The sequence below is a fragment of the Xenopus laevis genome, chromosome 3S, assembly GCF_017654675.1.
Source record: "Xenopus laevis strain J_2021 chromosome 3S, Xenopus_laevis_v10.1, whole genome shotgun sequence".
NCBI classification, from domain to species: Eukaryota; Metazoa; Chordata; class Amphibia; order Anura; family Pipidae; genus Xenopus; species Xenopus laevis.
In genome coordinates, this window is record NC_054376.1 from 43,522,733 (window position 1) to 43,550,343 (window position 27,611).

General features: G+C 35.6%; 1 protein-coding gene across 4 annotated transcripts in view; it reads right to left on the reverse strand.

Moving 5' to 3' along the window:
• Positions 1-27,611, reverse strand: part of LOC108712840 (NT-3 growth factor receptor) — a 399,826-nt gene that overhangs the window by 91,820 nt on the left and 280,395 nt on the right. For all 4 annotated transcript variants that reach the window (XM_041588223.1, XM_041588224.1, XM_041588222.1 and 1 more), the window contains exon 12: positions 21,104-21,292. In XM_041588223.1, coding sequence (XP_041444157.1) covers positions 21,104-21,292 — 189 coding nt within the window. The remainder of the gene's footprint in view (positions 1-21,103; positions 21,293-27,611) is intronic.

Sequence of the window (27,611 nt, forward strand, 5' to 3'; positions counted from 1 at the left end):
TATTCGAAGTACTATCTCTTTAAAAATTTCTTCGACCCCCTAGTTCGCCACTTAAAACCTACCGAGGCCAATGTTAGCCTATGGGGAAGGTCCCCATAGGCTTCCTAACAATTTTCTGATCGAAGGAGTATCCTTCGATCGATGGATTAAAATCCTTCGAACCGTTCGAATGATTTAATCGTTCGATCGAACGATTATTCCTTCGATCGTTCGATCATAGGAATATCGCTAAATCCTTCGACTTCGATATTCGAAGTCTAAGGATTTCAATTCGGCAGTCGAATATCGAGGGTTAATTAACCCTCAATATTCTATCCTAGGTAAATTTGCCCCTTAATGTTTAAATTATTTTTTAACAGACTTAAGGTGTGAAGTCCCAAAATACAGTAAGATCTTCAGGCCCTGAGCATTCTGGATAACAGGCACCGAACCTTTAGTAGAAATGGCATATCTTCTTTGCTTACTAAATCCCTTATAAAATTATGACTGAAACGTACAGTTTTACTCTCCTAGAAGTTATATTTCTATTTTTAAAGATATCAGTTAAAATGCAAAGACTAATATGATCAAGCTATGCTACTTGATTTAATCAGACTCACAAAAAAATTGGATTAACAGAGAGCTTGCAATGGTAACTGATGGTTATCTGTCAAAGATATTCTAGGGAAGGATTTTTTGTCATGAACAAATCAAGTTGTTGGGGTTACATGCACTGGTTTATGGAATTTTTATGTTATTGTTCTGTGATAAAAGAAGAATGGGCGTTAAATTTTAATGTTTAACAAATTAAAGGCTAATATATCTCCATTACTGGATGGACATATAATACCATGGTATGCTATTTCCTTGCAATGTAACTAATCTGAAATATTGGCAGGACAAGCACTAAACAGTCCAAAGTAAAATACCATTGGTAGCAGTACAAGCATATTGTAATGTAGTTTATGATGGTAGTTTTGAAGGACTTTGGTTTGAGACAGTTTTATCTTCTGAATGTCTGTTCCAATTCTCTTCTGCCGGCTATATCGCACAGCTGATTATTAGAGTAGAAAAGTTATGTCCATAATAAAATAGCTTCGCAAACTGGCTTGTACTTGCAGCTATAAGAGAGAGCCTGTTTTATCCTGGTCAATCCTAGGCATTTTGAGTATTTGGACACAAAGTCATATTAAACTTCTTTCATTCCTATATAACGTATAAAAGGGAAAGCATGAAAGGTACTAGTCTACATTGAAATATAATTGATTTTATTATTTTCAGAAGCAGTTTAATGGCTGCATACAATTTTAGGGTAATACAAAAAGGCCTCAGAATATCGCCTAAAGATGTTTCTGCTGCAGAAATATAATTTTGCTGCTTTTTTTACCAGATAATTATTTGCACGAAATACAGATTGACTTACCATACAGTAGTACTCAATTAGGTGCTACTATTAATTAATTATAGGGTGCGTATGTATTGATGCAATTCGTTAAGAAAGTTGAGTCCAAATAAGCTCCTACATGGTTGCCAGTGTGCCTATGTTGTCCATCTTCTGATTAGGGATGTAGCGAACTGCCGTTTATGTGTTCGCGAACGCCGTTCGCGAACACCGGCAAAAAATGCGAACAGTTCGCGAACTGTTCGCGAACTTCGAACATCCGAAAATCGTTCGATTCGAACGATCGAAGGATTTTAATCGTTCGATCGAACGATTTTCGTTCGAATGGAACGATTGAAGCCATTCGATCGAATGATTTCATTCAATCCAATGGCTTCGATCGTTCGATTCGAACGAAAATCCTTCGATTTTAGCGATCGAAGGAATCGAATGGTCGAACGATTTTGACGCGAACGCCTATTGGCGAACGTCGCGCGACATTCGCGAACTTGCGGCGGACGCGAACAGCCGATGTTCGCGCAAACAAGTTCGCCGCAGAACAGTTCGCTACATCCCTACTTCTGATGAATGGTCTGCGACTGAGCTTGCTGATGCTTGCTACTGTTACTCTAGTAGCTCCAGTATTCCCACAGTGGGGTGTGTCAATAAGAAGATCAGATGGAAGCATTGTTTAGCACCTATTTTGGAACTCCCACTCCTAAAATACTAAACTTAACTTGCAAACAAATTTCAATTATGGTTTATTGCAGTACTGGAATGGGATCTGTTATCTGGATCCAGAAAGCTCCAAATTACTAGAAGACCATCTCCCACAGACTCAGTTTTAATCAAGTACTGTAATTCAAATTTTTAAAAATCATTTCCTTTATCTGTGTAATAATAAAACAGTACATAATGTACTTAATCCTAACTAATGGGGGTTATGTAATAAAATACACTACTTTTGCCCAGGAGCAGTAACCCATAGCAACCAATCAGCAGATAGTATTTATTGGTCACCTGTTTAAAAGCAAGTATCTTATCGGTTGGTATTGGTTACTGTTCCCGGGGCAAACTTAGTGCTTTTTATTACATATTTGGTAAAGAATGAGTTTAATAGGAAAAAAGTTGAGTGACTACCAGGACCAGATTTTTTTATTACCAGTGCAGGACAACACTGCAGTATATTTTCATTACTTTCAAACACTTTTATTTTTTGACGTTACTGTTCCTTTAAACTTGTTTTGCTTTTTATGTTGTCCTTGAGCTTAATACATATACTGTACAACAATTTTGACATTGTACTAGGGCATAGAAACTTCCAAATAGGATAGGGACCTCACCCATTGACTTATATACAACTTTGGCAGGTCTGAGATGACTGATTTTTGGATTCTGACTTTTTCCATCTTCAGGGTATAATAAATCTCGAAAAATGTCAGTGTTTTTTTCCCACTAAAAATTTGGATTTTATAGTTAAAAATTTTTTTTGACATTCATACTTTAATAATGTTAAAAAAGCCCCTGATGTTAGGGGATTCTCCTTTAGAATATTCAGTACCTAAATTAAGGAAAATATTTTTGTAGCTATACAAAGAAGCTATACTGTACCTTTCTGCCAGCAATGTCACTTTGTGCCTTTACCTTAAGATATTCTGGCATTGCATGGTACCATATTTTAGAAGAACAAATTGTGTGCAGCGGATTAACGTATTTACTGCATGCTTGCATCATTATCCTCTAAATTAGTTAAAATAACAATAAATTATGGGCACATGGCTAATTACTATTTAAAATGAAAAGTGGACCTGAAAGAATATTTGGGAAACACAAATTAAATGCTTCATCAGACCCATTCTATAAGAAGATAGTCATACATCAATGATTTGTTTGTCCTGGCCCCATATGTACTGTCAGATATTAATGGTACTTGCACTTTTAAAATATTCAATACCTGGTGGCAAACATACAAAAAGAGAAAATTAATCAATGCACATTTCCTGGTCCCATTCCACAAGTAATTTAGTATCCAGTGCATGTATTTTAAATGGTTTAATTACAAAGTTATGATCATAAAATTGGTAAGCCACCATAAACTCCATATGGTGGTCCTGACTGTTTACTGGTTACATTTTTCATAGGTTGGCACCTCCCTGCATAGTAGCATATCTTGGGATAAGTGACTCCTGAACAAGGTATTGGTCTAACTGGGCTTCAATCCTTCCCCATGCCATTAGCATTTATAGGGGAGAGATAGGGGAGAGGTTTTTAAGACCAAAGCAATGGTTTCACAGGCTTCCTCCCTAATTATTCCCCCTCAGGGCCCCCCGGCAGCCCGCGCACCACTGAAATGCGAGCCGTACAGAGGGGGGCCGGGGCCCTGCTGCACGTCACGCACCAGGACCCGCCCCCTTCTAGTAACAGTACTGCTGTTTAGAGACATTTAAACCAATGGGCAATCAGTGTGGGTTTCATGAAAATCTATTTCTCACTCCACTGATAAAGAATTTATGTTGGTTTTAACAAATTCTCAAGTTGTTTTATTATATTCATGCTTAAGAAAATTCAAGCAACAAATGATTAACATGTATTTTCTATTTTTAGTAGTTCTTGTTTGATGGCATCTGTATGTCTGATATGCTTTCGCCCCTAGCTACAAACATTAATAAAGATGTATTTTCAATGCACCTATTGTTCTGTGAAGAATAAAAATGAATACAGTTTTATCATATCAGAGTTTATAAAATTGGGCCCTTAATACAGTTAACATTCACAAACAGATGTAGCATCTTGTCACGCCACTCTGATACCTAGCTACATCTTTATCACATGACTAATGTCCCCACACTAAAACCCTTAGCAAGGGACCTAAAAAAAATAGAAAACAGCAAATAGAAACAAGCAAATTAAAATTACATCTATTTAAATGTTGTGCTTTTTATTAGATGTTGTGAATTCCATTCATTTGACATTGTGCCCTTGGAGAATACATTTTTTTTTCTTAATACCGTTATTAAATATGAGGCAGTGTTTTGCACCTCCACTCCATCAAATCTATATTTGTTAAGAAGGTATGATAAATGAATCAAATTAATACTATATATCATTAATAAGAGATTTGTTAAATAACCAGAAAAGTAAAATAAATATATTATATAACCTGTGAATTTTTCACTCTGTAATTACAGATACATTCACTTTATAGAGATTGAAGAATTATATAGTTATATATAAAATTATACTTGCAGTATGGTCAATTTTCTAAAATGGTACAGTTCATTTACTTGGTTCTAAGATAGAATTGATGTGTTATTAATCTAAAAGTTTTAAAACTTTATGAAATGGATGTCCCATTGCTAACATAGCAATAATCTGCAACTAGTCATTTCTAATGACATTTTAAAATGTATGATGCTATTGTACTCACATACACACTACATGTGTGTAGATACCAAAAACACAAAGTTAAGTATGCAGCAATTAATACCTGGGTGTTCCATTTGTGAAATAGTATTTGTTTCCTCCAAATTTGATTCCTCACAATATTTTTTTCTGAAGAAATACAGCATGGCTGCTTTAACCTTTAAACATCTTTAGGCTGTATCCCCCCATGAGATTTTTCCTCATGGTGTGATAGTTTTTTGAAATGCGTAAACATTGAATCTTGACATCTCAAAGGAAATCATAATGTCGCTGGTTGGGATGTATTTGTGACACCTAGTAATTTGTTTGGGGTGGTTGGGATTTTAAAGCGGAATACATAATTGTTGTTATATTGTATATGGATGGATTGGCTTTTGACAAAAACCAAAGACGTGCTGGAGAATCAAGCAATTGTATTTTTGCCTCATGCACCCACATCACATTAATTTGATCAAGATCGTTGAAGATATAATGGATCTGTGTCTGTATTTTAGTTGTTTTGCATTAATTATATTTAAAATCTTCACTTTCCTGATCTTCTACTGAAATATATTCATCCCACACCCTGCCATAGAAGTGTAAGGGGCAAATTTATCAAGGGTCGAATTTCGAAGTAGAAAAAGCTTCAAAATTCGACCTTCGAATTGTAATGCTTCGACTTCGAATATCGAAGTCGATGTTTTTTCTGCATCGAATTTGGCCATTTGCGGTCGAAGTAAAATCGTTCGATCGAACAATTAAATCCTTCGAATCGAACGATTGGAAGGATTTCAGCGATCGATCGAACGATTTTACTTCGACTTCCAAAAACTTAGCGAAATGCTCTAGAAGGTCCCCATAGGCTAACATAGCACTTCTGCAGGTTTAATTTGGTGAAGTATTGAAGTTCAAGTTGTTTTAAAGAGACAGTACTTTGATTATCGAATGCTCGAATAGTCGAACGATTTTACTTCTAATCGAATTCGAAGTCGTAGTATCCTATTCGATGGTCGAAGTATCCAAAAAATTACTTTGAATTTCGAATTTTTTTACTTTGAAAATTCCCTCGAATTCACTTTGACCCTTGATAAATCTGCCCCTAAGTGTAAATAATGGAAAACAAAACTATTGACTTTGCCAGTTGTCTTTTGAGATTATCACTTTAGTTCTGAGTCTATAAAAATGATAGATAAATATATCAAATAATAAAATGACATTTTCATTTTAAATAAAGGATGTCCACAGCTTTTTGCATAATGAAAGAAAATGCAATAATAAGCAATTTTCCAATATACATTAAGGTGGCTATTTATTAGAATTACATTTTTCCCATTCTATTAATAAACTCCCAACCACCATCTGACTTATTTACTAATAATTGGGATTGAAAATTGAAAGTGCGGGAAAAGTCTTGACAAAATGGATTCATGCAATTTTTTAGAATTGTCGCCCAAACAACTCTAATTATTCACAAACCAGTGTAAAGCAGCCCAAAACTTTTAAACATCATGAAGGCAAAAAACATCTTCCAAATTTAAAAGGTATCATCTGCCATTGACTTTTACAAGACTTTGACAGGTTTTAGTTGAAGTATTTTCAGATTTGTATTTTTGCAGCTTCGAAATCTTGAAAAATTTTAGTTTTTTTCTCTTTTAAAAACTCAATAAGAAAAATTTGAGGTTTAATAAATAGACCCTAAATATTTTGAACAGTTTAAAGGTAATCTAATTAACAATTACACTAAGGAATAACTTTAAGGAATAACTTTAAACAACTGAAAAATGTAATTAATACATTTTGGAACTTTCTTTAGAATGACATTATCTTTTATGCAAAAATGTTTTGTGCAGAAATCCTATTTAAGCAAGCAAGTGATGCTGTTATCATAAGAAACAATCTATAGGGTAAAAATCTTAAGTCAAGGGCAGTGTGAACACTGTACTGTATGTGTCACTGCACTCTCAGGATAATGATGTTTGACTTTAATTATAGTGTTTCAGAACTAAAATCAAAGATCAATAAAAACCATTTACAAGGGCTCAACTTGGGCTGCACAGATACAAAACTTGTCAGTCTTTAAATTGCTTCATGCAAAATATTTTTCCTTTCCATTTGCAGCAGGACAGAAGTAATAATGTGCCTCTTATCTTGTAGCAACATTGGCTTTTATTTTTTTTAGATGTGACCTTTATATTCTCGCTTGTCCCTTTCCCTGTTGCCTTATAATGTGATGTTGAAGATTGCAAGGCTAATCCAAGGCTGAAGGGGGTTTGGGGAAAAAAAATCTAAAATTCATGAGCATATCCGTGACACCAAGATGGCTAATCCAACAGTGTAAAAGGTTGGATGGTGTGTTTTCATAGTGTATATAAATTTCTGCATATAAACATTATGAAAAATCACTTTTGGACAAAAAATATTTGAAAGTGATGCACTTTTTTATACTAGACATTCAAAATAGGAACAATGTACACATGTATCTTAGGGTTTGAATAAAGGAGGTTCAGTGACATATCTAAAGGTCCACTACCTGTACCCAAAGCCACCATAATAATTTTGTAACCAATACAATTCTTCTGGCTTTGTGTATTATGCCCTTTACACCGCAATGCATTTTAACCCTTTGTTAGAAAATGGTCAGCAGACCCTTCCAAGTCCCTGCACTCCTGACAAGATGCTAAACAATATACACCTATATTTGCATGTGTTTTCTTAGGGAGAGGATGCAATATGGATGCAATTAATGCATTGTACCTATAAAATGCACTTATAACAAATTATTACACATGTATTATGTTGGCACTTAGTGAAAAGCCAAATCCGGGGAGTAAAACACAGACTGAGAAAAGCTACCCACACTTGTGTCAAACTAAAGGAGCCAGTATATAGAATAGGCAATAATTATGTTTATAGTCTTAAAAAATGAAATGGGGAAATTTGTGTTATTCTATTGTATTGCTTTTGCATTTTATTTCTTACTATTTTAGTTTGTTGCTGGCTTTTATTGAAGTTTTGTTAGTCCCACATTTTGCCCTTTAGCATGAAGATTATCTTCTCTATAGGCACAAGGTCTCAGAACTATCAATCATAAAAGGATGTTTTTTTTGTACAGTAATGCAAAGGATGTATAAAACCTTGACAGATAAATCATTACAAATCCAGATATGCAGTCACCAATCTTCACTTTGTACAAAAGGTTTTCACATGAATGATTTATTTAAACCTAACCACAAAACCATTAAGTGGACAGAAAGTTGAGCATCATTGCTCTCTCTTTTGGTCGTTCAATTTGTTTCAGACAACAGTTTACCACAGTTTACCCAACATTACTTAAACAAGATTTTAATTGATTTCTTTTTACTTAAGGCAGGAAATGGCATTTTTCTACAACCCGTGCTTAAATACAAGGGGGAGATGGTTCTGGAAGCAGCCGGCCTGAGCAGCTGTTTTATCACACAAAAGGGAAGGCATCTCTTACTTCTTAGCATGGAAATCTACTGAGGATGGGCAAAACACACAACACACAAAGTTGTTGAATTCTCTGGGGCCAATTTAGATATTTATTTAGGTGGAATTTAAATTTCTGCAGCCCCCTTAACATGATTTTAAAAAGGTAATATGTGTCTGTGTTGTGCATACGAGTAATAAACAGAATAAGTATGATATATCTCTTTTCTTACTTTTCAAATGTCAAATTATATATTTCTCCTGGACTTAATGGGGTTTATTTATCAAAGTCCATTTTCTGGTTGGAGTTCTAAAAGGGAAAACACAATTTTTTCGGAGGAAAAACTTTTTTTCTTGATTTATGAAACAAAAACAAAACTCCCACTCAAACCTGCTGAGGTCATGTAGAAGTCAATAGCAGATTTCCCATTTACAATTGAAAGATATCATGTGGGCTATTTATCAGAGTCTGAATTTACCTCATTATTTCTATTAAAAAAGTCAGACCAACGCCCAATTAATCCTAATTATTTATCATAGAAAAAGCTCTCTAAAATTGGTTTGGGCAAAAAAATCCACAAACATCGGATTTTCCTGCCAAAAGTCAGATTTCCCACCAAGAGTCAGATTTTCCTACCACTCTAGTCTCTAGGCGCCAATTTTTTTTATATTTAAAAATCTGATTTTTGGCCCAAACTTAGCACAGACCATGATATCGATAGCTTGGATATGGCAGATTTTCAGAATCTGACTTTTTTGAGCCTCAGGGTAAAATAAATTCCAAAAAAAACAGAGGCAGCTGCTATTGCAGCGAAGAAACCATCAAAATGTTGTTTTTGGTGCTGTGCTACCATATTTTTAAGGGTTTATTGTACTTGTTTTATAGCACAGGTTTCAAGTTAATCATGTAATTAAATAAGAAATGATAATCATGAAAGCGCCAAGGCAACCAAGCACAATTGGCAAAGATTTTCAGTATTGGATGCCAGTAAATAAATGCCTTTTGACATAAGTCAACCCTTAGGTTAGGATATAATATTCACAATTGCTGTGTTTTCCTATCTCACAGTGTGCTGACCAGATTTTGGCAGTAGACATGATATTGTTCACCTTGACTTGATAAACTGTGTCTAGTTGAGGTTTATAACAGCATACACACAATAAGGCTGATTTATAATGTCCCATGCAGTGTGGTAAGTCAAAAAATTGCCTCAGCTATTTATTGTACTTTGCCCACTATGTTGGGGCTCAGACCTGCAAAAGCTCTGAATTTTGCGCAACCTTCACATAGCCATCCCTCCACACCATGTTTGTGCCTACCCTGTGATCATTCTGAGGCGCAAGGTAGATGCAGCATAGGTATAGGTGCAGTGTGTAGGGGGGGCGCAAGTGCCTTTGTGAATGAGCACTCAGAAGCACACACTTTCACCCTTTAGTGCTCTTGCACTTGTGCCCTTGGGGTCATAAATGATCCCATCACATGTTTGAAAAAAGGGAGCAAAACAGACAAATTAATGTCTGCCTTTGTAGGCTTCAATTGAATACTGTTTAAGATTACTTGAAAATAACAGTGGTCTTCTGCTGCATTCAGAAAACAGACAACAGACAATGCAATAGACTGTGCTTCAAACAGATATTACTTTAGAATTGAACAGTATGATCCCAATTATTAAAATAAATGCAATTATAGGCCATGCACACACACACATTATGGGGCAGATTTATCAAAACTCAAATGTGATTTTTTTCCACAATTCAAATTTTTATTTTGCACCCAAACTCACACATTCAAGTTATAGTTTCAAAAACTCGGATGTCTGTGAGTTAATAAAAAAACAAAATTCAAAAATTTGAATGTAAAAATTAGGTTTTTATCAGAAAAGTCGATCAATTTGAGTTTTTGGGACATAAATTCAATTGATTTGAGTTTTTTCAGGACATTAAGTCAATCGGATTTTTCCATAAACACGCAAACATTGAAATTCGAGTTTATCCGCGGTAGAAAAACCCTCATAAATTAAATTCTTGATAAATATGCATCTATATGTAGATATCACACCATTTATTAAAGTAAGAAGCCAGCTATTTTATTATTATTGATCCCAAAGCCAGTTTTGACATTCCACTATTGCAAAAAGGAGAAGAAGAATTAATATATCACATTATTTATATTGTTAAAGGCCATTCAGAGTTTCCATTGTAAAACTGATTTACAATCAAACTGTAAATTATCCTGTACAAATAAATGCCTGGGGCACACTTGTGGCATGCAGGATTTCCACTCTATTAACTATAACTAGTCATACAGTTTACATATTGTACCTGTGTATTGAACACACCAATACTAGTGTTAAAGGTATTAAAGATAGTCAAATAACAAAAATCCCAAAAATAAAGGTAGTAATTGAAAGTAATTTCATCTAGCCAGTAATGTTGGTAACCTTCTACATGGTCCTTAAACTATAGTTTAGAATTGGTCATTTCTTTTTTTTCTGCTTTCCCATTTAACTTTGAATCAATAACCACTAAAACATATCATATGATTACGTTTCATAGCCTCAAGATATACTTAAAGCCCTGGTTCAAATCTTAGGAACCATGATATGAAAAATGTTTCTATGTGATTTGTCATCCTCCTTATTTTTGTATTTTTTTATTTCACACTTATTATATATTCCACTGTTATATCACTTCTGACTTGTAGTTTCTAATTTAATTTTCTAATTTTGGCCATTGTCTATTTAAAAGGAGATACCCTCATTCTTGCTATAGTTAGACTACTATGAGCACGATGGACTATGAGGAAAAGTGGGCAAACAAATCTGCCCATGAAACATAAGCCTAAGGCTAGTTTTAGACACTTTCCACTTAAAATGTAGTTGTCAACGTAGAGCCCCTGCAAATGCTACCCATTCTCCATAATGGTTGCAGTCACATTAGGACTGTTAGGACTGTAATTCTTTTAACAGTGACACTTCCATTGTCAATGGAAAACAATGAATTCACACTGTGTAGTCCAAGCAAAAAGCTGAACATAGTGTATAAATAGTGATGGGTGAATTTATTCGGCAGGTGCAAATTTCCACGTTTCGCCGCCGGCGAATAGTTGCCACGAAAATTCGCCTGTGGATTTTCGTCTGCGTCAAATTATATTTCACCCTTGTGACAATTCTGACGCTGGCGACAATTCCGACGCCTGCGACAATTCTAGGTGCCCATTGACTTTTATGGGAGTCGTAATTGACGTCGGCATTAGAATTCTCGCCGGCATCAAAAATATTTTGATGCCAGCGTCAAAATTCATGTTTCGAGAATTTTTAGCCGTTTCGCGAATTTCACAGGAAATTCACAAATTTTTGGGCGAAGCGGGAGAAATTTGCCTATCACTATGTATGAACAGCATGAGTGCACATTTTATAGCTCTCATGTACACCCTTGACATTACAGCAGAGCACATCTCTCTTACTCTCAAAAAAAACTATAACAAGAAAGACTGGATAATGGTAGAGAACAGCTAAGTGATATTGTATAATGGTCAGAAATCTTCCCTGAGTTTGTTTACTGTTGTACATCACATATTTGTACTGTCACACTTCAAGACAGTCAGTTTCATAATACTAGAATAACTTTCATATGCATTGTAAAATGTTTCAAATTAAATTGCAATTAACGGTTTATATTGTATATGGTACATATATGGTATATACTGTATTGTGGTATATACTGTATTGTCGACCATGGATTTCTAAAAGCCATACATAGCCCTGTGACCCTGAGACCTTACAGGGTTAATTAACTAATATACACAGCAAATATATCCATCTGTAGTAATCATATTTGGAAAACTGTAGCATTAATGATTACACTATTATTTTTAGCTGATCATATACACATTATTTTTGTCAACATATATTAATTTTATGCATCACTGCTTTTTAATAACTAAATTTATTTATAATATAAAAGCAGTTTTTTTAATGGTTTTGACTTGAATTTTAATAAGTACACAATTCTCCCATTACAGTCAAATGCAATCTTCTAGATGACAAACCAATAGAAAAAGCTGCAAGAAAGATAACATTTAAACCTGACATTTAACATCCATAATTTCTTAATTTCAACTTGGAAACCCTCGTGTTTTCTATATTTTAACTGCAATGGATTCTACTTCCTCCTCTACTACTGCCAGCCAAAGCCTTGGTGAAATTGGCATGCAAAATAAGACCTTTCAGAATGAGCCTTAAGGCCACTATCTTTATCTGCTCTCTCACTGCAAACCTACTGTTATATTTTTCCACATACTTAAAGTTTAGAGCAGGGATCCCCAACCAGTAGCTTGCGAGCAACATGTTGCTCTCCAACCACTTGGATGTTGCTCTCAGTGGCCTCAAAGCAGGTGCTTATTTTTTAATTCCAGGCTTGGAGGCAAGATTTTGCTGCATAACAACCAGGTGTACTGCCAAACAGAGCCTCAATGTAGGTTGACAATACACATATGGGCTACTAAATGGCCAATCACAGCCCCTATTTGGCACCCCAGGAACATATTTCATGTTAGTGTTGCTCCCCAACTCCTTTTACTTCTGAATGTTGCTCACGGGTTCTAAAGGTTGGGGATCCCTGGTTTAGAGCATAAAATACATATATTAAGATAACGTTATAGGTATTGTATAACTTGTTTTTAAATCAAATGTTGTCCCTCTGAGAAAATACAGTATTAATAGGGTACTAGGCATTAATGAATATTAATATGAGCCAAATTATTTTGAACTTTTCTGTAAAGTATAATTTAGATCATGTCTGTCATGTAACTTGGAAAATGAGCACCTGCCCCACTGAGTTTGCTTGGTACCATTGTGACTTTCCGACCTCAGGCAGATTCAGTTGACCTTAGGACTTTTTTGGTGATTGCATTACCAGGGAAATTTCTTCCACTGAAATGAGGAAGCCACTTGAATGAGAGGTGAACCATTTTCAAGATTGCTCCAGTTTTAGACTTATCGTTTCTAAATATTTTAGACCACAAATATTGCAAGCTGGCCATCAGTGTTGTCAAATTGAGCTACAACTTTAACATCCCTATTTCATTAACCTTTGTAAATTTACTCGATAATCTGAGATGAAGTAAATGAAAATGTATGGTGTCCTGATATGGAACTAATGTTGCCAACGTAATATTTTTTCTACAAAATAACTTTCCTCTCAAGAACATAATAACTCAACATTATTAGGCTCTGATTAATAAAGGCCTTTATTGCTAAGGATAATTAATGCATGGATCCGGCATGAATTAATTACTGGTTATTACAACAGCAATGAAAATCTTCACTGCAACTCTAATGAAGTACAAGATAGTTTTCTGTAAAAACGTGTGCTGCCTTCTTTTTGGTTTGGCGATTTTGCATCCAAAATGAAGCATTTACATTGAAGGTACATATGAATATGAACAATATGTCCCTTTGGAATAATGATATACAGTACCTAAGTATCTATCTTCTATTCTCCTCAATGATTTTTGATTATATGATGGTAATGTAATAAAAAGTGCAGCGTTTGCGACATCTGCAAGCAGCATTTACTGGTCTACTGTTTGAATGCATCTGATTGGTTGATATATTTTATCAGACCCTGGCAAAATTTGCATATTTTTTTTACATTGTCCCAAACAATGATTCTTTCTTCAATCATTGAAAATAGTGATGGGCGAATTTGTCCCGTTTCGCACAAATTCGGCAAATTTGATGCCGGCGCCCACTAAAGTCAATGGGCGTCCGTTTATTGGCGAATTCTTCACCAGCAGCAAAAAAATGTCAATGCCGATGAATTTTTGTGGCAATTCCGCAAATATATTCGCCGCCGGCGAAACTGGCAAATTTGCCGCGAATTTGCGCCTGGCAAATAAATTCGCCCATCGCTAATTGAAAAGTCTGAATGCCACATTGCAAATCAGTTTGAAAATTTAAATTGTACCTTTAAAATTTTTTGCAGCCCAAAGTATTATCATTTTAATTTTTAAAGAAAACATATGATTCCAATTACTTCAAGGGATATTACAGGATATTCATGCACATTCCTCAATTTCTAGAAGACTATACCAATTTTTGCTAATATTTTAAAAAAAAAATAATATATATAATGACAGAACTGAAGTAAACACATACCAATAACTAAAATGACGTGGGCAAGTAAATCTATATAGAACTATATCTACACAAATAAGTACAAACTGTAATCTTTATTGAGCCCATTATGCCAAAGTTTGTTTACTTGATGCAATTTACCCCATGTTTTATGATTGATAAAAATCCGAGTGAGTAAATGACCAAAAATAAGTCAATTGTATGGTGATTTTATTGATCATATTATAAAATTATTATTTACACTACCTCAAAACATTATTCTACACAAATCACACTGAGAGAAAAGTGCGGCCATTTTGTGCATTTTGATTTGGATGTTTTGCAAACATAAAATATTAGGACTGACACTCCTATCCTGTAAGGAAATAGCTTGTTCAAAGCAGATATTAGATTTTTTTTCAAACTAACTTGAGCTGCAAACTTTCATTAAGCATTGCTAACTAACAAGTCAATTTCTATTAGTTCTAGATGAGAAGATGTCCTTTACTTGCACAATTAATTCTGCTTTTTTCCTAACAAAATGAACTTTATGTCTTTATCCTGCTGAACAACAGAGCAGCACAATCTGCATTTTTAAGTTTGTAAAAGAAGATCAGAGTTGTGCTTTGAGCTACAGTTTGTATATCCCAGGTTCTGTGTCTTCTGCTCATTGTTTGGCAGATTCCCCAAACTGTTTCATTTTTATACTGTCTCTTATTGGGGTTGATTTATGAACCCTCATTTTTTGTAAGTGTTTTAATGATGTGTTCATTTTTTTAAAAAAATCCACATTATTACAGATTTGTAGTAAGGTAGAATTTTTTTTTTACAGATTTGAAGTGAAATACTTCAGGGAAGCAAGCAAACATATTACTTAAAATGTTGCGTGTGCGCCACAATTTCTGGTGTGGGATGGTGTTATAACTTGTATGTACACTAAATATTCAATTGAAAAAAATAGAGATTTATGTTATTTTTCTTAGGCACACTACATTATTTTAAACAAATCAACTTAAGTTGGCCATACATTTGAACAACTGCTTGTTAAGCTAGGACTCTAAATGGTTGGCTCTTTGCCTGATTTTCCCACCAAAGACATCAAACTGTTCTAATTCAGCCAAAAATCAAATCACATAGTGAGACCATGAAGAATCATCAAACAAAATCACATACATGATGCCCAGCCAATATTTTACTTTCATGGGAGTAGAATCAAGATATAGACATATGGTTGATATTTGAACCATAAAAGGCAACAGAGAAGTCAAGTTGGTAGCACCTCAATAATTTAGATGTGAATGAATTATATACAACCAATACTGCACATAATCTCAGGATACATAAAAGCTGCAATATACTGGCACTATATTCTGATTGCCCGAATCTTGCAAACAATATTAAAGGCAACTGATCTGTTTCTAAGATATCCTTGGGTTGGTTGGCAATATGATTCTGACATAATCACAAAATGCTAGTGTATTGTTGCCATTAGAGCTGATTCTTTTACCTCAAACAGATATGAGCATATTAACATATTGCCTGGAGCATAACAGTAATGACAAAAGGTGCAGTGGTGCATAAGAAAACTTGGGGGAGAGACAGAATTGTAAAGTACAAACTCAATAACTATATAGTATACAGTATATAAAAAATATGGGGTCCTGGTAAGGCTCAGAAAGCATCAGCTCCAGGGAAAGAAAGGGTCCCTATGAGTGTGTTGTTACTCATTATCCAGTAAGCTGCAAACATATAGAATACAGGTGCACTTTGTTTGTGTCTGAATTAAATGCAAATGTAATATGTCAGCTTTGAGTATGAAATTGCTTTTCTGATATGCCTGTTGATCTTTTAACATGTGGATGATTTTGGCAGATGTGACAAAATCTTGTGTGAAAATGACCCATAGTCAAGTATAGCAACATGACATGGGTAAGTAACTTTGTAGTGTTTAGATATCTAATTCAGTGACTTATCGTCAGGAAATGTATTCTTCTAAAATCACTCTAATATTGGCACATAGTTAAACCACCAATAAATAACCAGATACAAACCCAGTGGTGGAACTACCTAGGGAGCAGGGGGTGCGAGTGGGCCAGGGCCCGCACCCCCTCAGGGCCCCCCGGCAGCCCGCACACAACTGAAAATGTGGGCTGTACGGAGGGGGCGGGGCCCAGAAGCGTGTCACGCACCAGGGCCCGCCCCTTCTAGGAACGCTACTGTAAAAACCTATACATTTCCCCATACAATGTAACCCTATGGGAACATTTTTGCAGACAACTGGCATCTCCCTGGCCCAAAAACATTGCTGACAATCTCCTGTTATCCAAAATGTTTGGCACCTGGGGTTTAACAGATAATGGGTATTTCTGTAATTCAGATCTCCATACCTTAAGTCCAAAAAACAGTCTAAAAACATATTTAAACATCAATTAAACCCAATAGAATTGTTTTGCTTTCAATAAGGATTAATTATAGCTTAGTTGAGATCAAGTTTAAGATCAGGCACCATTAGCTTTAAACAGGCTACATTGAAAGATCAAAAAAGTGCTTTGCTGCAAAAAGCAGCCCCTGACCACATGATCTCTGCAGCCAAGTTGAACAGAACTTTGACAGTGGTTGAACAAACTGAGGCTGTATGTTGGATATTCCTGTCTTTTGTTGGATATTCCTGTCTTTCATTATATATAATTTATGTGTACAGTGCAGATTTTTTTGTGTTGAAAACTAACTGCGTACCCATTTCAAGGCCATTTGATTAGCTAAGACTACACTTGATTGCACTTGAGTTACATTATGTAGGTTATATAAGGTCCAACTAAAGGCTATTCATGTTCCAGACACCCACCAGAGAGTTTATTCAGTGAGAACAAGACGTGAGCACATACAAAGCATTGTCTTTTAATTCTCCAGCAGTTTTATTTTACATCATTTAAATTCTGGCAATGTAAAATGAATGATACTTTTAATACAAGGTTCCTGTCATTTATTTATTAGCTCAAACTATGTGTGCTACAGCTTCAGACGTATGTATTATAAATCAACTGGATTCCCAGACATTAAAAATGTATCCAGCTCATAATGTATTATGCCAAGAACATATTTATTAATGCTAAAGGTTTTCATTTCTTCCTTCTCTCAGTGGCCTCACAAAAGCTGCAAGTTTTCTATGAGAAATGCACTTGCCTGTTTAAGCCTTGTGATAATCTAAAGGTTATTCTTTAAATGGGAGCATGTAAGTATGTAGAACTGAATCTAGTTTCATAACATTGCTCTGAAATATCAAGCCGATGCCTAGTTGTGACACTGAGTACTGTATCCATACCATAATTAAGACATAACTGAAGCAAAGTCCAGAGCAAGCTAATTGTGAAACTTAGCAGAGGCTCCTTGTCATTAGCACGTGAACACTAACTCTTCCTTCTATCTCTTTCTCTTTGCCATTATCTTTATTGCCTCCACCATATACACAACACACACCTGTATAATAAGAACTCAGCAAAACATTTTAATTTTATTTTTCCAATTATAGCATAGGTTTTGGGTAGAATGCTGTCCATTTTAAATTGCCAGTCATGTTGTATTCTGCAACTTCATTGGATTGGCAAAGTTGATAAATTGGTTTATTGATATACAATAAGATATAAAATAAAAGACCAGAGGATAGATGTCATACACCCATCTTTTGACTGCTGAATGAGGAAAATAGTTTTTGGGGAGCCTCTCAGTGCAGCATCTGTAGCAGCCCCATTATAGATGATACTCGTGCTCCTAATGCCCAACATATAGTATGAATACACAAATTAAGTTAAGGGAGGAATCATGTAGAAGATTAGCCAGCTTGTTATTCAGTGCATGTTTGAGTTTTTATGAGCCCTCTACCAAGTGTCCAGTGTCCTTAAAAAAGGCTCTAAAAGTCATGAACAAGCAATGGATATGCCAAACAAACAACCTTATTTGTATCTGTTATGCTTCTTTATAATTCCACCCATCTACTATTTTGTGTAGGTATTTGTGCTGTTTTTTTTACACAAAAATATCTGTACAGGTATGGGACCTGTTATCCTCAATGCTTGGAACCTGGGGCCTTCTATATAAGGGAACTTTCCACAATTTGGATCTTCATGCCTCGTCTACTAGAAAATAATGTAAACGTTAAATAAACCCAACAGGCTGGTTAGGCTTCCAATAAGGAATAATTATATCTTAGTTTGGATAATGTACAAGGTATTATTTTATTATTACAGAAAAATTTGGATTATTTAGATAAAATGGAATCTATGGGAGTTGGCCTTTCTGTAATTCAGAGCTTAATGGATAATGGGTTTCCAGATAACAGATCCCATACCCGTAGTATATTAAACACACCTTAATGTTTTTTTTCTAATGCGCCTAAGGTTGTGTGAGCTAGAATCATTCTTGTTATTTTGGTTCTCATCGAGGAATATTTCCCAATTCTAAAAAAAATATGATTGGTCTTGTCTTTGAACTGAATAGTACAGTTATTATTCCCTCTAAGATGTTTTCTTTTCAACCTCATGCTCATTAAAGTGCTGAAAACCTGCTAGCACCTAAAAAATGCAGCAATTTGTAATATTTTTTGGCAGTATCCAATAGCCCGCGTGGTCAATTTATTCATAAAGTGAAGACATTTTACTTCTTGTACTATGGGTTAGTTATATAAGTTTCACATTTTAACACATAGAAAAGAATAGAGTAAAAAGGCATATGCAAAAAGCTGCAAATTCACAGTATGCAGAATGGCACAGTAATGAGTTATTATATTGCGCTACGCTATGACAGGAAAATGGTGTTATAAAGATAATAAATTATACTTTCCCTTTAAGAGTGACGAGTAACAGAAACACATTAAAAAATGCCTATAAATTGTTTGTTCTCAATATAAACACATCCAGAAAACCACTTTCAACATTTCATCTGCAACCCTATTATGATGAACTAAGTGGAAAAAAAAACAAGAATCCGTCATCATATGCCATAAGCAATTCTGGTTAGTTTATTGAAGCTAGAAATCTATATCATGCCAATGTTCTATTAATAGTGTATTTAGCATTTGCTTTCTCTAACTGTAATTTAGCAACACTTATTGAAAGGCCCCCCCTCCTTTTTTTTTTTAGAACAAGCTAGCCGGAAAGCAGAATGGTAGATGGAATGAAGACAGGGCTGTGCACAGTTATTGTTACCTGCAGCAAGACTATTGCTTTCAATGAACTGAATGTTGTAGTATGTAAATAATACTGGTAGTGTAATGACAATGCAGAAACTTGTTTGAGCTGAGTACAAATGTAAATAATAATACTACATGCAATCGGCCTGACCAAGTAACTTGGTGCCTCGACTGTAATATCAAAAATACCTCAAAATGCCAGGGTCCAAAACATTTTGAGTCTTTTATGTGCTTTACATTACAGTCAACAGGTGGTGGCAGAGAAGAATGTGTGTGCTTTTCTGACAATAAGTACTTACCTCACAAAGGACAATTGTGGGGCATTTTAATCCTGTCTTTTGGGGCTACTAAAATCATCGCATAAGATTAAGTCATTATTCTTAATGCTAACTTAACATATAGCAATACATTTTCAGCTGGATTCATACAATTTAGTCTACCTTTATTTATTGTTCTTCCTATTTGGTGGAATATATCTTATGTGAAATATTTCTTTATTTCTACCTGTGCATTCTCTGAAACAATATCTTCCAATAAGTGCCTATATGAAATATATTATTCTGCATGTTTAGAATGTACAAAAAAACATACCGTACAACCTTCTTTCCTTGAACAGTGTTAGCACAAAACATTATTGACAATCGTTGTTCTTAAGTTAACTAAACAAAGTTAATGCAAAGTATTTGGTTCTGTAGTTAATAATTGTGTAGTTATTTAGCCAAAAATACTGCTGGTATTTCCAAGGTATACCTTTGTCTTTAAGGAATGAGTAGTGACCTTTCACTTCAGTTGTTGGGTTATTGCAGAATGTTATATATAAAATGCACCATCAGATGCCTGCATTGTATCTATATACTGTAGATCAGGGATCCCCAACCTTTTGAACCTGTGAGCAACATCGAGAAGTAAAAGGAGTTGGGGAGCAACGATAGCATGAAAAATGTTCTTGGGGTGCCAAATAAGTGCTGTGATTGGCCATTTGGTAGCCTCTATGTGGATTGTCAACATACATTGAGGATCTATTTGGCAGTGCACCTGGTTTTTATACAACAAAAACTTGCCTCCAAGCCCGGAAATCAAAAATAAGCTCCTGCTTTGAGATCACTGGGAGCAACATCCAAGGGCTTGGAGAGCAACATGTTGCTCACGAGCTACTGGTTGGGGATCACTGCTGTAGATTATCTAATTAGAACCAGCAACTGCCCAATATGTGCTCCTTTATTTTAGGAATTAATTCTTAGATAGTTTCAATAATGTTAGATAAAGGCATTTATTTCTATACCGACCCATTTTCAATTGACTGGCTTAGAGGGAGTCCATGTAAATGGAAACACCAAGAGAATATGGAACTATAAATAAAAGTAATCTTTTTGGTTATGAACTAGAGTGAGAGAGATGTGGACAGTTTGTCTCCGTTAAGCAACAGTTGTATTTTGTAAGCTGTAGTGCAACATTGGTAGACAATGACATCTTGAAGAATGGAATATGCTTTCAATTTTCGAAGGTTATGAAAACTTTAGTAGTTTAATATTCTATCTGCAAGGTAAGTAAAACATCTTTAAACATGATGTGGCTAACGGCAATACTTACATGTGTCTGGTTTGTGACAGTTGTGACCTTGTCGGAAATACTGAGGATTTTCAATAACTGGAATACGGGTCATGCCGATGACAACAGTATCTGGTCCAGCATCTAGAGATGAGGGTGTAGTGATGCCATGGTTGATATGATGAAGTGGACTTGCAGAGTCTTCTTCCCCACTTATCACTGCCACAGGCCCTGAATAATGACAGTTGAATATACTTAAATTAATAAGTTGGCTGTGCAATGTCAAATATATACTGTTTTTACACTATAAAAACACTGGTTGGTACCAAAGCATTTCTCTTTTAAGACTGCCCTATCAATCACGCTTAGGGAAACTGCCATATAATGATTTTATCAGTGCTGCAGGACAAATTACAACACATTAACTTGTATGTGAGAAGGCTATAAATATGACTTAGGATAAAAACCTTTTTGGTACTGTCTGTATCGTTTATCTGCACTATTTGAGTCAGACATTTATGAATAATATATGGCCAAGTTTCAATTGAAAATAAGGAGCTAAAGGTGGATGGTGGAGATGCATAGGGGGCACCATTAAGTACATAGTGCAGCTCCCAGTGTCCAGTGGCTACACTGCTGAATTCATAGAATTCCAGGAACTGAGTGTTTTATTAGACATATTCTAAGAAAATTGTTCTAACTACCTTAATAGCATAATGAAAGCCACCCACTTGGTTACATTCCTTTCCTCTGAACAGAGTCCATTTATGTATCTTTTGAATAGAAATATTCTAAGAAATTTTAATTTTCAGTTGTGCAAAAAGCAAAACCATCCCAGAAATACCATTTATGCTGGTGTTGGATGAAGTATTTCTGTTTGTTGGTCTGTTAATAAACATCATCATATAGACCAAAGTCTTAGGGAGTAAGGGTAGCCATACACGAGCAGATTAAAGATGTCCATATTGGTCCTATAGACCAATTCAGCATCTTAGCTGACCATGTGTGGGGGCATCCAATGGGTCTTCCCAATCGATATCTGGCCAAAAATCTTGATCAGGCGGGTATGATTTTTCCTGCGGTTGAGGACCTCATTGGTTGATGTGGTCCTACAATCTGTTGGCATCAATTTCCTTCGTATAATCTGATCATTTGGCCCTAGGGCCCGACATTCAGATTAACCCAATATCGCCTTGCCATTGGTGGGCGGGGAATGATCCTCTCATTTGGTGACCTTGCCAAACGAGCAGATCTTATCTTGTATGGCCACCTGTAATTACTATACCCTTAAAATTTCTCACTATTTCCTTAAAACGACTCCGACCAAACTCCAGCACACTTTTTTACCGTATTTATTAATACATTTTCCTGACAAAAACTGGTGCAGGAAAAGACCATAAAATTCTGAATCTTAAATTTTTTTGTGACTTGTCGCCAAAAACTGCAACTTTTTCAGATTTTATGACTGCAAACTGTGACCTTTATCGGATTATCGCCTGGAAACCATGAAATCTTTGGATTGTTGAACGAAACCCAGCGCACATCTGGATATATTCTAATTATAAACAGGGCATCTGCCATTAAACTCGGCAGGTCTGAGATGGAGTAGTTTTGTTTCTTCTGACTTTTAACACCATTGGGGTTTAATAAATCACAAAAAAATTTAAGTTTTTTTCTACAAAAAAATAGATTTCCACACTTTGCCAGGTGCAAACGCATTAACAATAAGTTAATTCACTAAAATGTAAAGTTTCGTCTTAGAAGCCGAATGCTGGCAAATTTATCTAGCATTACTTCGGCAGTGCGAGCATTCATAGAGAATTTTTGCTAGCGTTCATTACTGCCTATCGAAATGTCTTGAGTGCTCTTACACTTAGGTCAATTTGAATAGGGTCGACACATAAAAGTCGTTTATTAGTGATGTTGGTGCAAATGCTTGAAGCAAACTAAGCAAAATAAAGATTAAAGAGATCCTCTAATGCTCTAGACATGAACTCACCCTTAAACAAATGTGGCATACCCTTCAGATTAGTGAAAAAAAAAATTGTTCACACATAAATCATAGTTAGTACTTTTTCAGGCAAGCCAGTGTTTTTCAAAACTTTTATGTCATTGGCATAAGACTGAGGAAGATGTAGCTTTGGTTTTCAGTTTGCCTGGTCTGAGGTGGCGAAGTAAACTCTGGTGAAAGAGGTAACGTCCAGTAAAATTCACATCATAGCGAATTTGTGGAGTAACGACCGTTTGACAGAGCGAAAAGTCTCCTAGCGATATTACTCTAGTGACAGTGTCTTTTGCTAGCGAGTTGTCATCTACATCTGTTAGTAAATTGGTGATTTCCCTGCAGATGGCATTTTTGGAGAACTGTCGCTAGTATCGGCCCTTTAGTGAATCTGCCCCGGTGTACTTCTTGTCCTAAAAGTTAGGAGAGATTTTCTTGCTGTGATTTATTACTTGGCACCATATAATAAAATGTTTCATAATGGGAATGAATTATATGTTATCTGCAATAAAGCTGTTTAGTTTGTTTGTTTGTTTCCTGCTTCCTAACTAGAGAAATAAGAAGTGTCATGACCCAGTGTTTCACTGTATCTAGTCATGTTATATCAAACTGCATGGGTTTTCAACCAAATGTGATTTGCCAATTCCTGCCTTATACAGTTTTGTCTATAGGATGAAGCTCACATACAACTTCATGGACTGACCATACACGTAACAGATTTGCTGCATCAAGCCATTTCTACAAAATACCACTAACCAGGGATGATTATATATTCTATATTACCAACATGATCTGGTCATTACATTTTTGCTGGGCTAGAATTCTAAGAAGTGAAACATAGAGAGTAACACTCTTTTATTGTCTATGGCATTTTTTTTTGTTTTAAAATCTCTTTCACAATTTCCTTATAAGCCCACACCAAACAGTAAAACAAAACAAAGAAAAATGACTGGGAGTATGGTGACTTCATTGTAACACAACTCTCTGATTCTGCATAATATGCTGGGTAAACAAAACATACCTTTGTTACTGAATATTCAATGCTTTCCTTTCCACCTGCTAATACCCATGTGACTCAGAGAAAATTTTTAAGGCAGCAGAGTGATGGGCTAATTACAATATTGGCTCTGTGGCCTAGTCTTCATGGCACTGAATTGAGTCTGTCTGCAGTGTGCTGTTTCTTTTGATTACTTTCTAACACAGAGAATGGCTCTGATTTCATATGTGGATTAATAATTTATCTGCAGAGGAAATTAATAAAAAAATGCAAGCCTTGAAAATATCATACAGTGATACTGCGATGTTCTCTGAACGACGTTGCTTTCATCATTGTTACCATTGTTTCACTAGAGGTCCGAAAAATCTCCTTAAGGGCTTATTAAGATTATAAAAATCTTAGTCTACATTTTATGCACATTTCACTAAGGAGAATAACGTTATTGATATTCTGTGCATTGCATGTCACATATCCTAACAGCACTCAACATTGTCAGTCACTTGTGAGCTTTTATGTTTGAAACCCAGTTCATTCACTTAGCTACTTTGTTTTCTTATTATTTCTGATGGCAACACTGTCAAACAAAAGTTTTCATGCCTTGAAAAGGGAAAGTATGCAGAAAACTCATGTCAGATAATGACATTACAGGGACGCAGCACAGATGAACGAATGGTTCCTATGTACTGATGATTATGTGCTTTATCTAAGGGCATGGCTTAATTCAGACATGTGTTAAGGCATTTTGTTGGAAATGTATTTATAAAGCTTGTATTTGTAATCTTTATAGACGTATTAGGAACAGATACATTGAACACAATTTATATAATGCTTTTTAATGAATGTGCCTATGCACAGTTCGGGAAGACATCAAGTTTAATACAGAAATGTCAAACCAAAATGATCAACATTTAGAAGGCACTTTTATTTCACAATATATGAAAAAGAGGGGTGCAGACCCATGGGGGCAAATTTACTAAAGGGCGAAGTGACTAACGCTGGCGAAAATTTACCAGCGTGAAGTCATTTTGCAACTTCGCAAATTTACTATCAGTCACCCTGGCGAAAATTCGCCAGCGATGCTAGCGCAACTTTGCACCATAACGCTGGCGAAGTTGCACTCTGGCGAACGGGGTGAAAATACGCAAATTTACGAACTCTTTTGCCAGAGTTTACTTCGCCAGGTTAGAGCAGGCGAAGTGCAAAAGAGTAGATATGAGTTTTTAAAAAAAAAGTCCCAAAATAGTTGAAATTTTTTCTAAGTCCCAAAAAACGCTGGCGTTTTTTGGATGATAGGCTGAAAAAGATTGAATTTTTTATAGGGTGCCCACCTTCCCCCATACATTTGTGGTACCTTAACCATACTGTGGGCACATGTGTAGGGCATTAGAACATCTAAATAAACTTTTATTAAGTTTCCCTGGGCTTGTGTAGTGTTCTGTATGCGCTGCTGCATACACATCCATTGAAATTCAAATTTGGCGCAGTATGTAAATTAGCCTTCGCTTGCGCAACTTCGGACCGTTCATCGTAACTTTGCTAGTGCAACTGCAGAAATGATCGGAAGCTTGGGGCGGAACTTCGGATCTTCGTGAATTTGCGATGTCCTGACGAATCTACGCCTGGCGAAGTTCAGCGAAGTGTGGCGAAGACAACGCTGGCGAATCTACGGAGGTAAGTAAATTTGCCCCATAGTATGTGCCATTCCAATATTTTAACATGAGCTTAAAATCACACTTACAGTGAATATAGTAACACAAGCTCATCAAAAATATTCCTGAAGGTAGTGGTCATTCGCACCCACAGTGACATTGTATATAATTGTCAGCAGGGTAATCAAACGTAGGTGTATGGGGGAAAACAAGAATGACAACACCTATTCCCATGGAATTAAAATTGTTGCCAATGTATTTAATAGGTCAAATCCAAATTAATGAAGGGTTGAAAAGCTTATATCTTATGCCTCTGCTTATCTATATCCCTATTTAAAACAAAACTTCAGCCATGGTCAGCATTCTTCTCTGCCCCCAAAAACATTCAGTGCAAGAAACCAGAAGATACATTTCAAGGGCAAGGACTGCACACTACTTAGGGGAACAGACAGAAATGATGACCATGGTTGAAGGTTTGTTTTAAATAGTGCTAGGAATGCCATTATAATGTATAAGCTAGGATGAAGTCGGATTTGGCCAATGCAACATATTGAATGACTTCTAGAGATGGGCGAAACAGCAAAAATTTGTTAAATGCAATGAAGTCAATGGGCGTCAAAATTATTTTGACGCATGACAATTTTTGGACGCGAGCATCAATTTTTCTGTTGTGCCGGATCTTATTATGAATATTTGATGCAGTTTTGCAAAAACATTTGCGGGCGGCGAGACATGGCTGTCGAATTTATTCGCCCATCACTAATGACTTCAATAGATTACACCAGGCTTGAGGTGGCTTCATAAAATGGCATAAAACAACACATTTATAAATATTCTGAGCAGCTCTTTGTTATAAATTATGTCCATTCATTTCGGCAGTCGCAAATTGTGGCATTATTTTATGCCTTAGGGTTACAATGAATCTGCATAATGCAGAAGCATCATATACAGTTGTGTTCTACTGTATACAATAGAACACAACTGTGTATGATGCTACCAATCCCTGCTTCTCATAGTTAAATAGAAGCATAGCTCCTATTCTGATCCTATCGCTTTACGATTTCAAATATGCAAAGTTTTCCCCTTTCAGTCACTGGTATGTTCTAGTAAACGGCCCACAGAGGATAAAGTGTCGGATAAATTCTGAGATCACGCAGCATTGTTGTTAATTATTTATAAAGAAGCATTGTCTCCTACAGTGATTTACAAAGTAAGGGAATAAAGACAAAATACATAACAATGTAGACCTACAAGCAACTACAGCTCACTGAAGCAGATGCAAAATGAGTTTGCGTAGAGTTAGTGTAGGCAATAGAGAGCCCTGCACAAAAGAGCTTGCACTTTAATAAAATGTTAATTGGAATGTTAAGCAAAACATTTTTTAGTCACATATTCCAAAATGATGTCCAGGGTTGAAATCACTGACAATTGTAGACATGCTAAACTATTATTATCTGGAGAGGCAATTGCCTTCCATTCTTCAATTATTGTGGCTCAGTGAGCAAAGAACATAACATTGACATCTGTCAATTTTGACTGCTCATATTATCTTTTTGTATAACAACACATACAAGGGATGTATTCACTTTCTTTAGTGAGTCTCACCTCAAACTACCTGCATATTCTGTACATATTCTAGATGTTTTTCATTTTATGTGTCATCCATCTAGTTCATTAATACCCTACAGATATACTGCTGGGTTTGTCGTTGTTGTACTGGTAAGGAAAGGGAATACAAACTCAGCAAAGGTCTGGTGCTGATAAATACCATATGACTCATTTCAGATCCCAGATAAAAAGATCTATGTTAGTACTGTACAATTGGTTGGCAAGAAACAGAATGGCCAAATTGTCAAAACTGTATTTTTCACCACGTATACAGACCTTGATAAAGTCTCACGT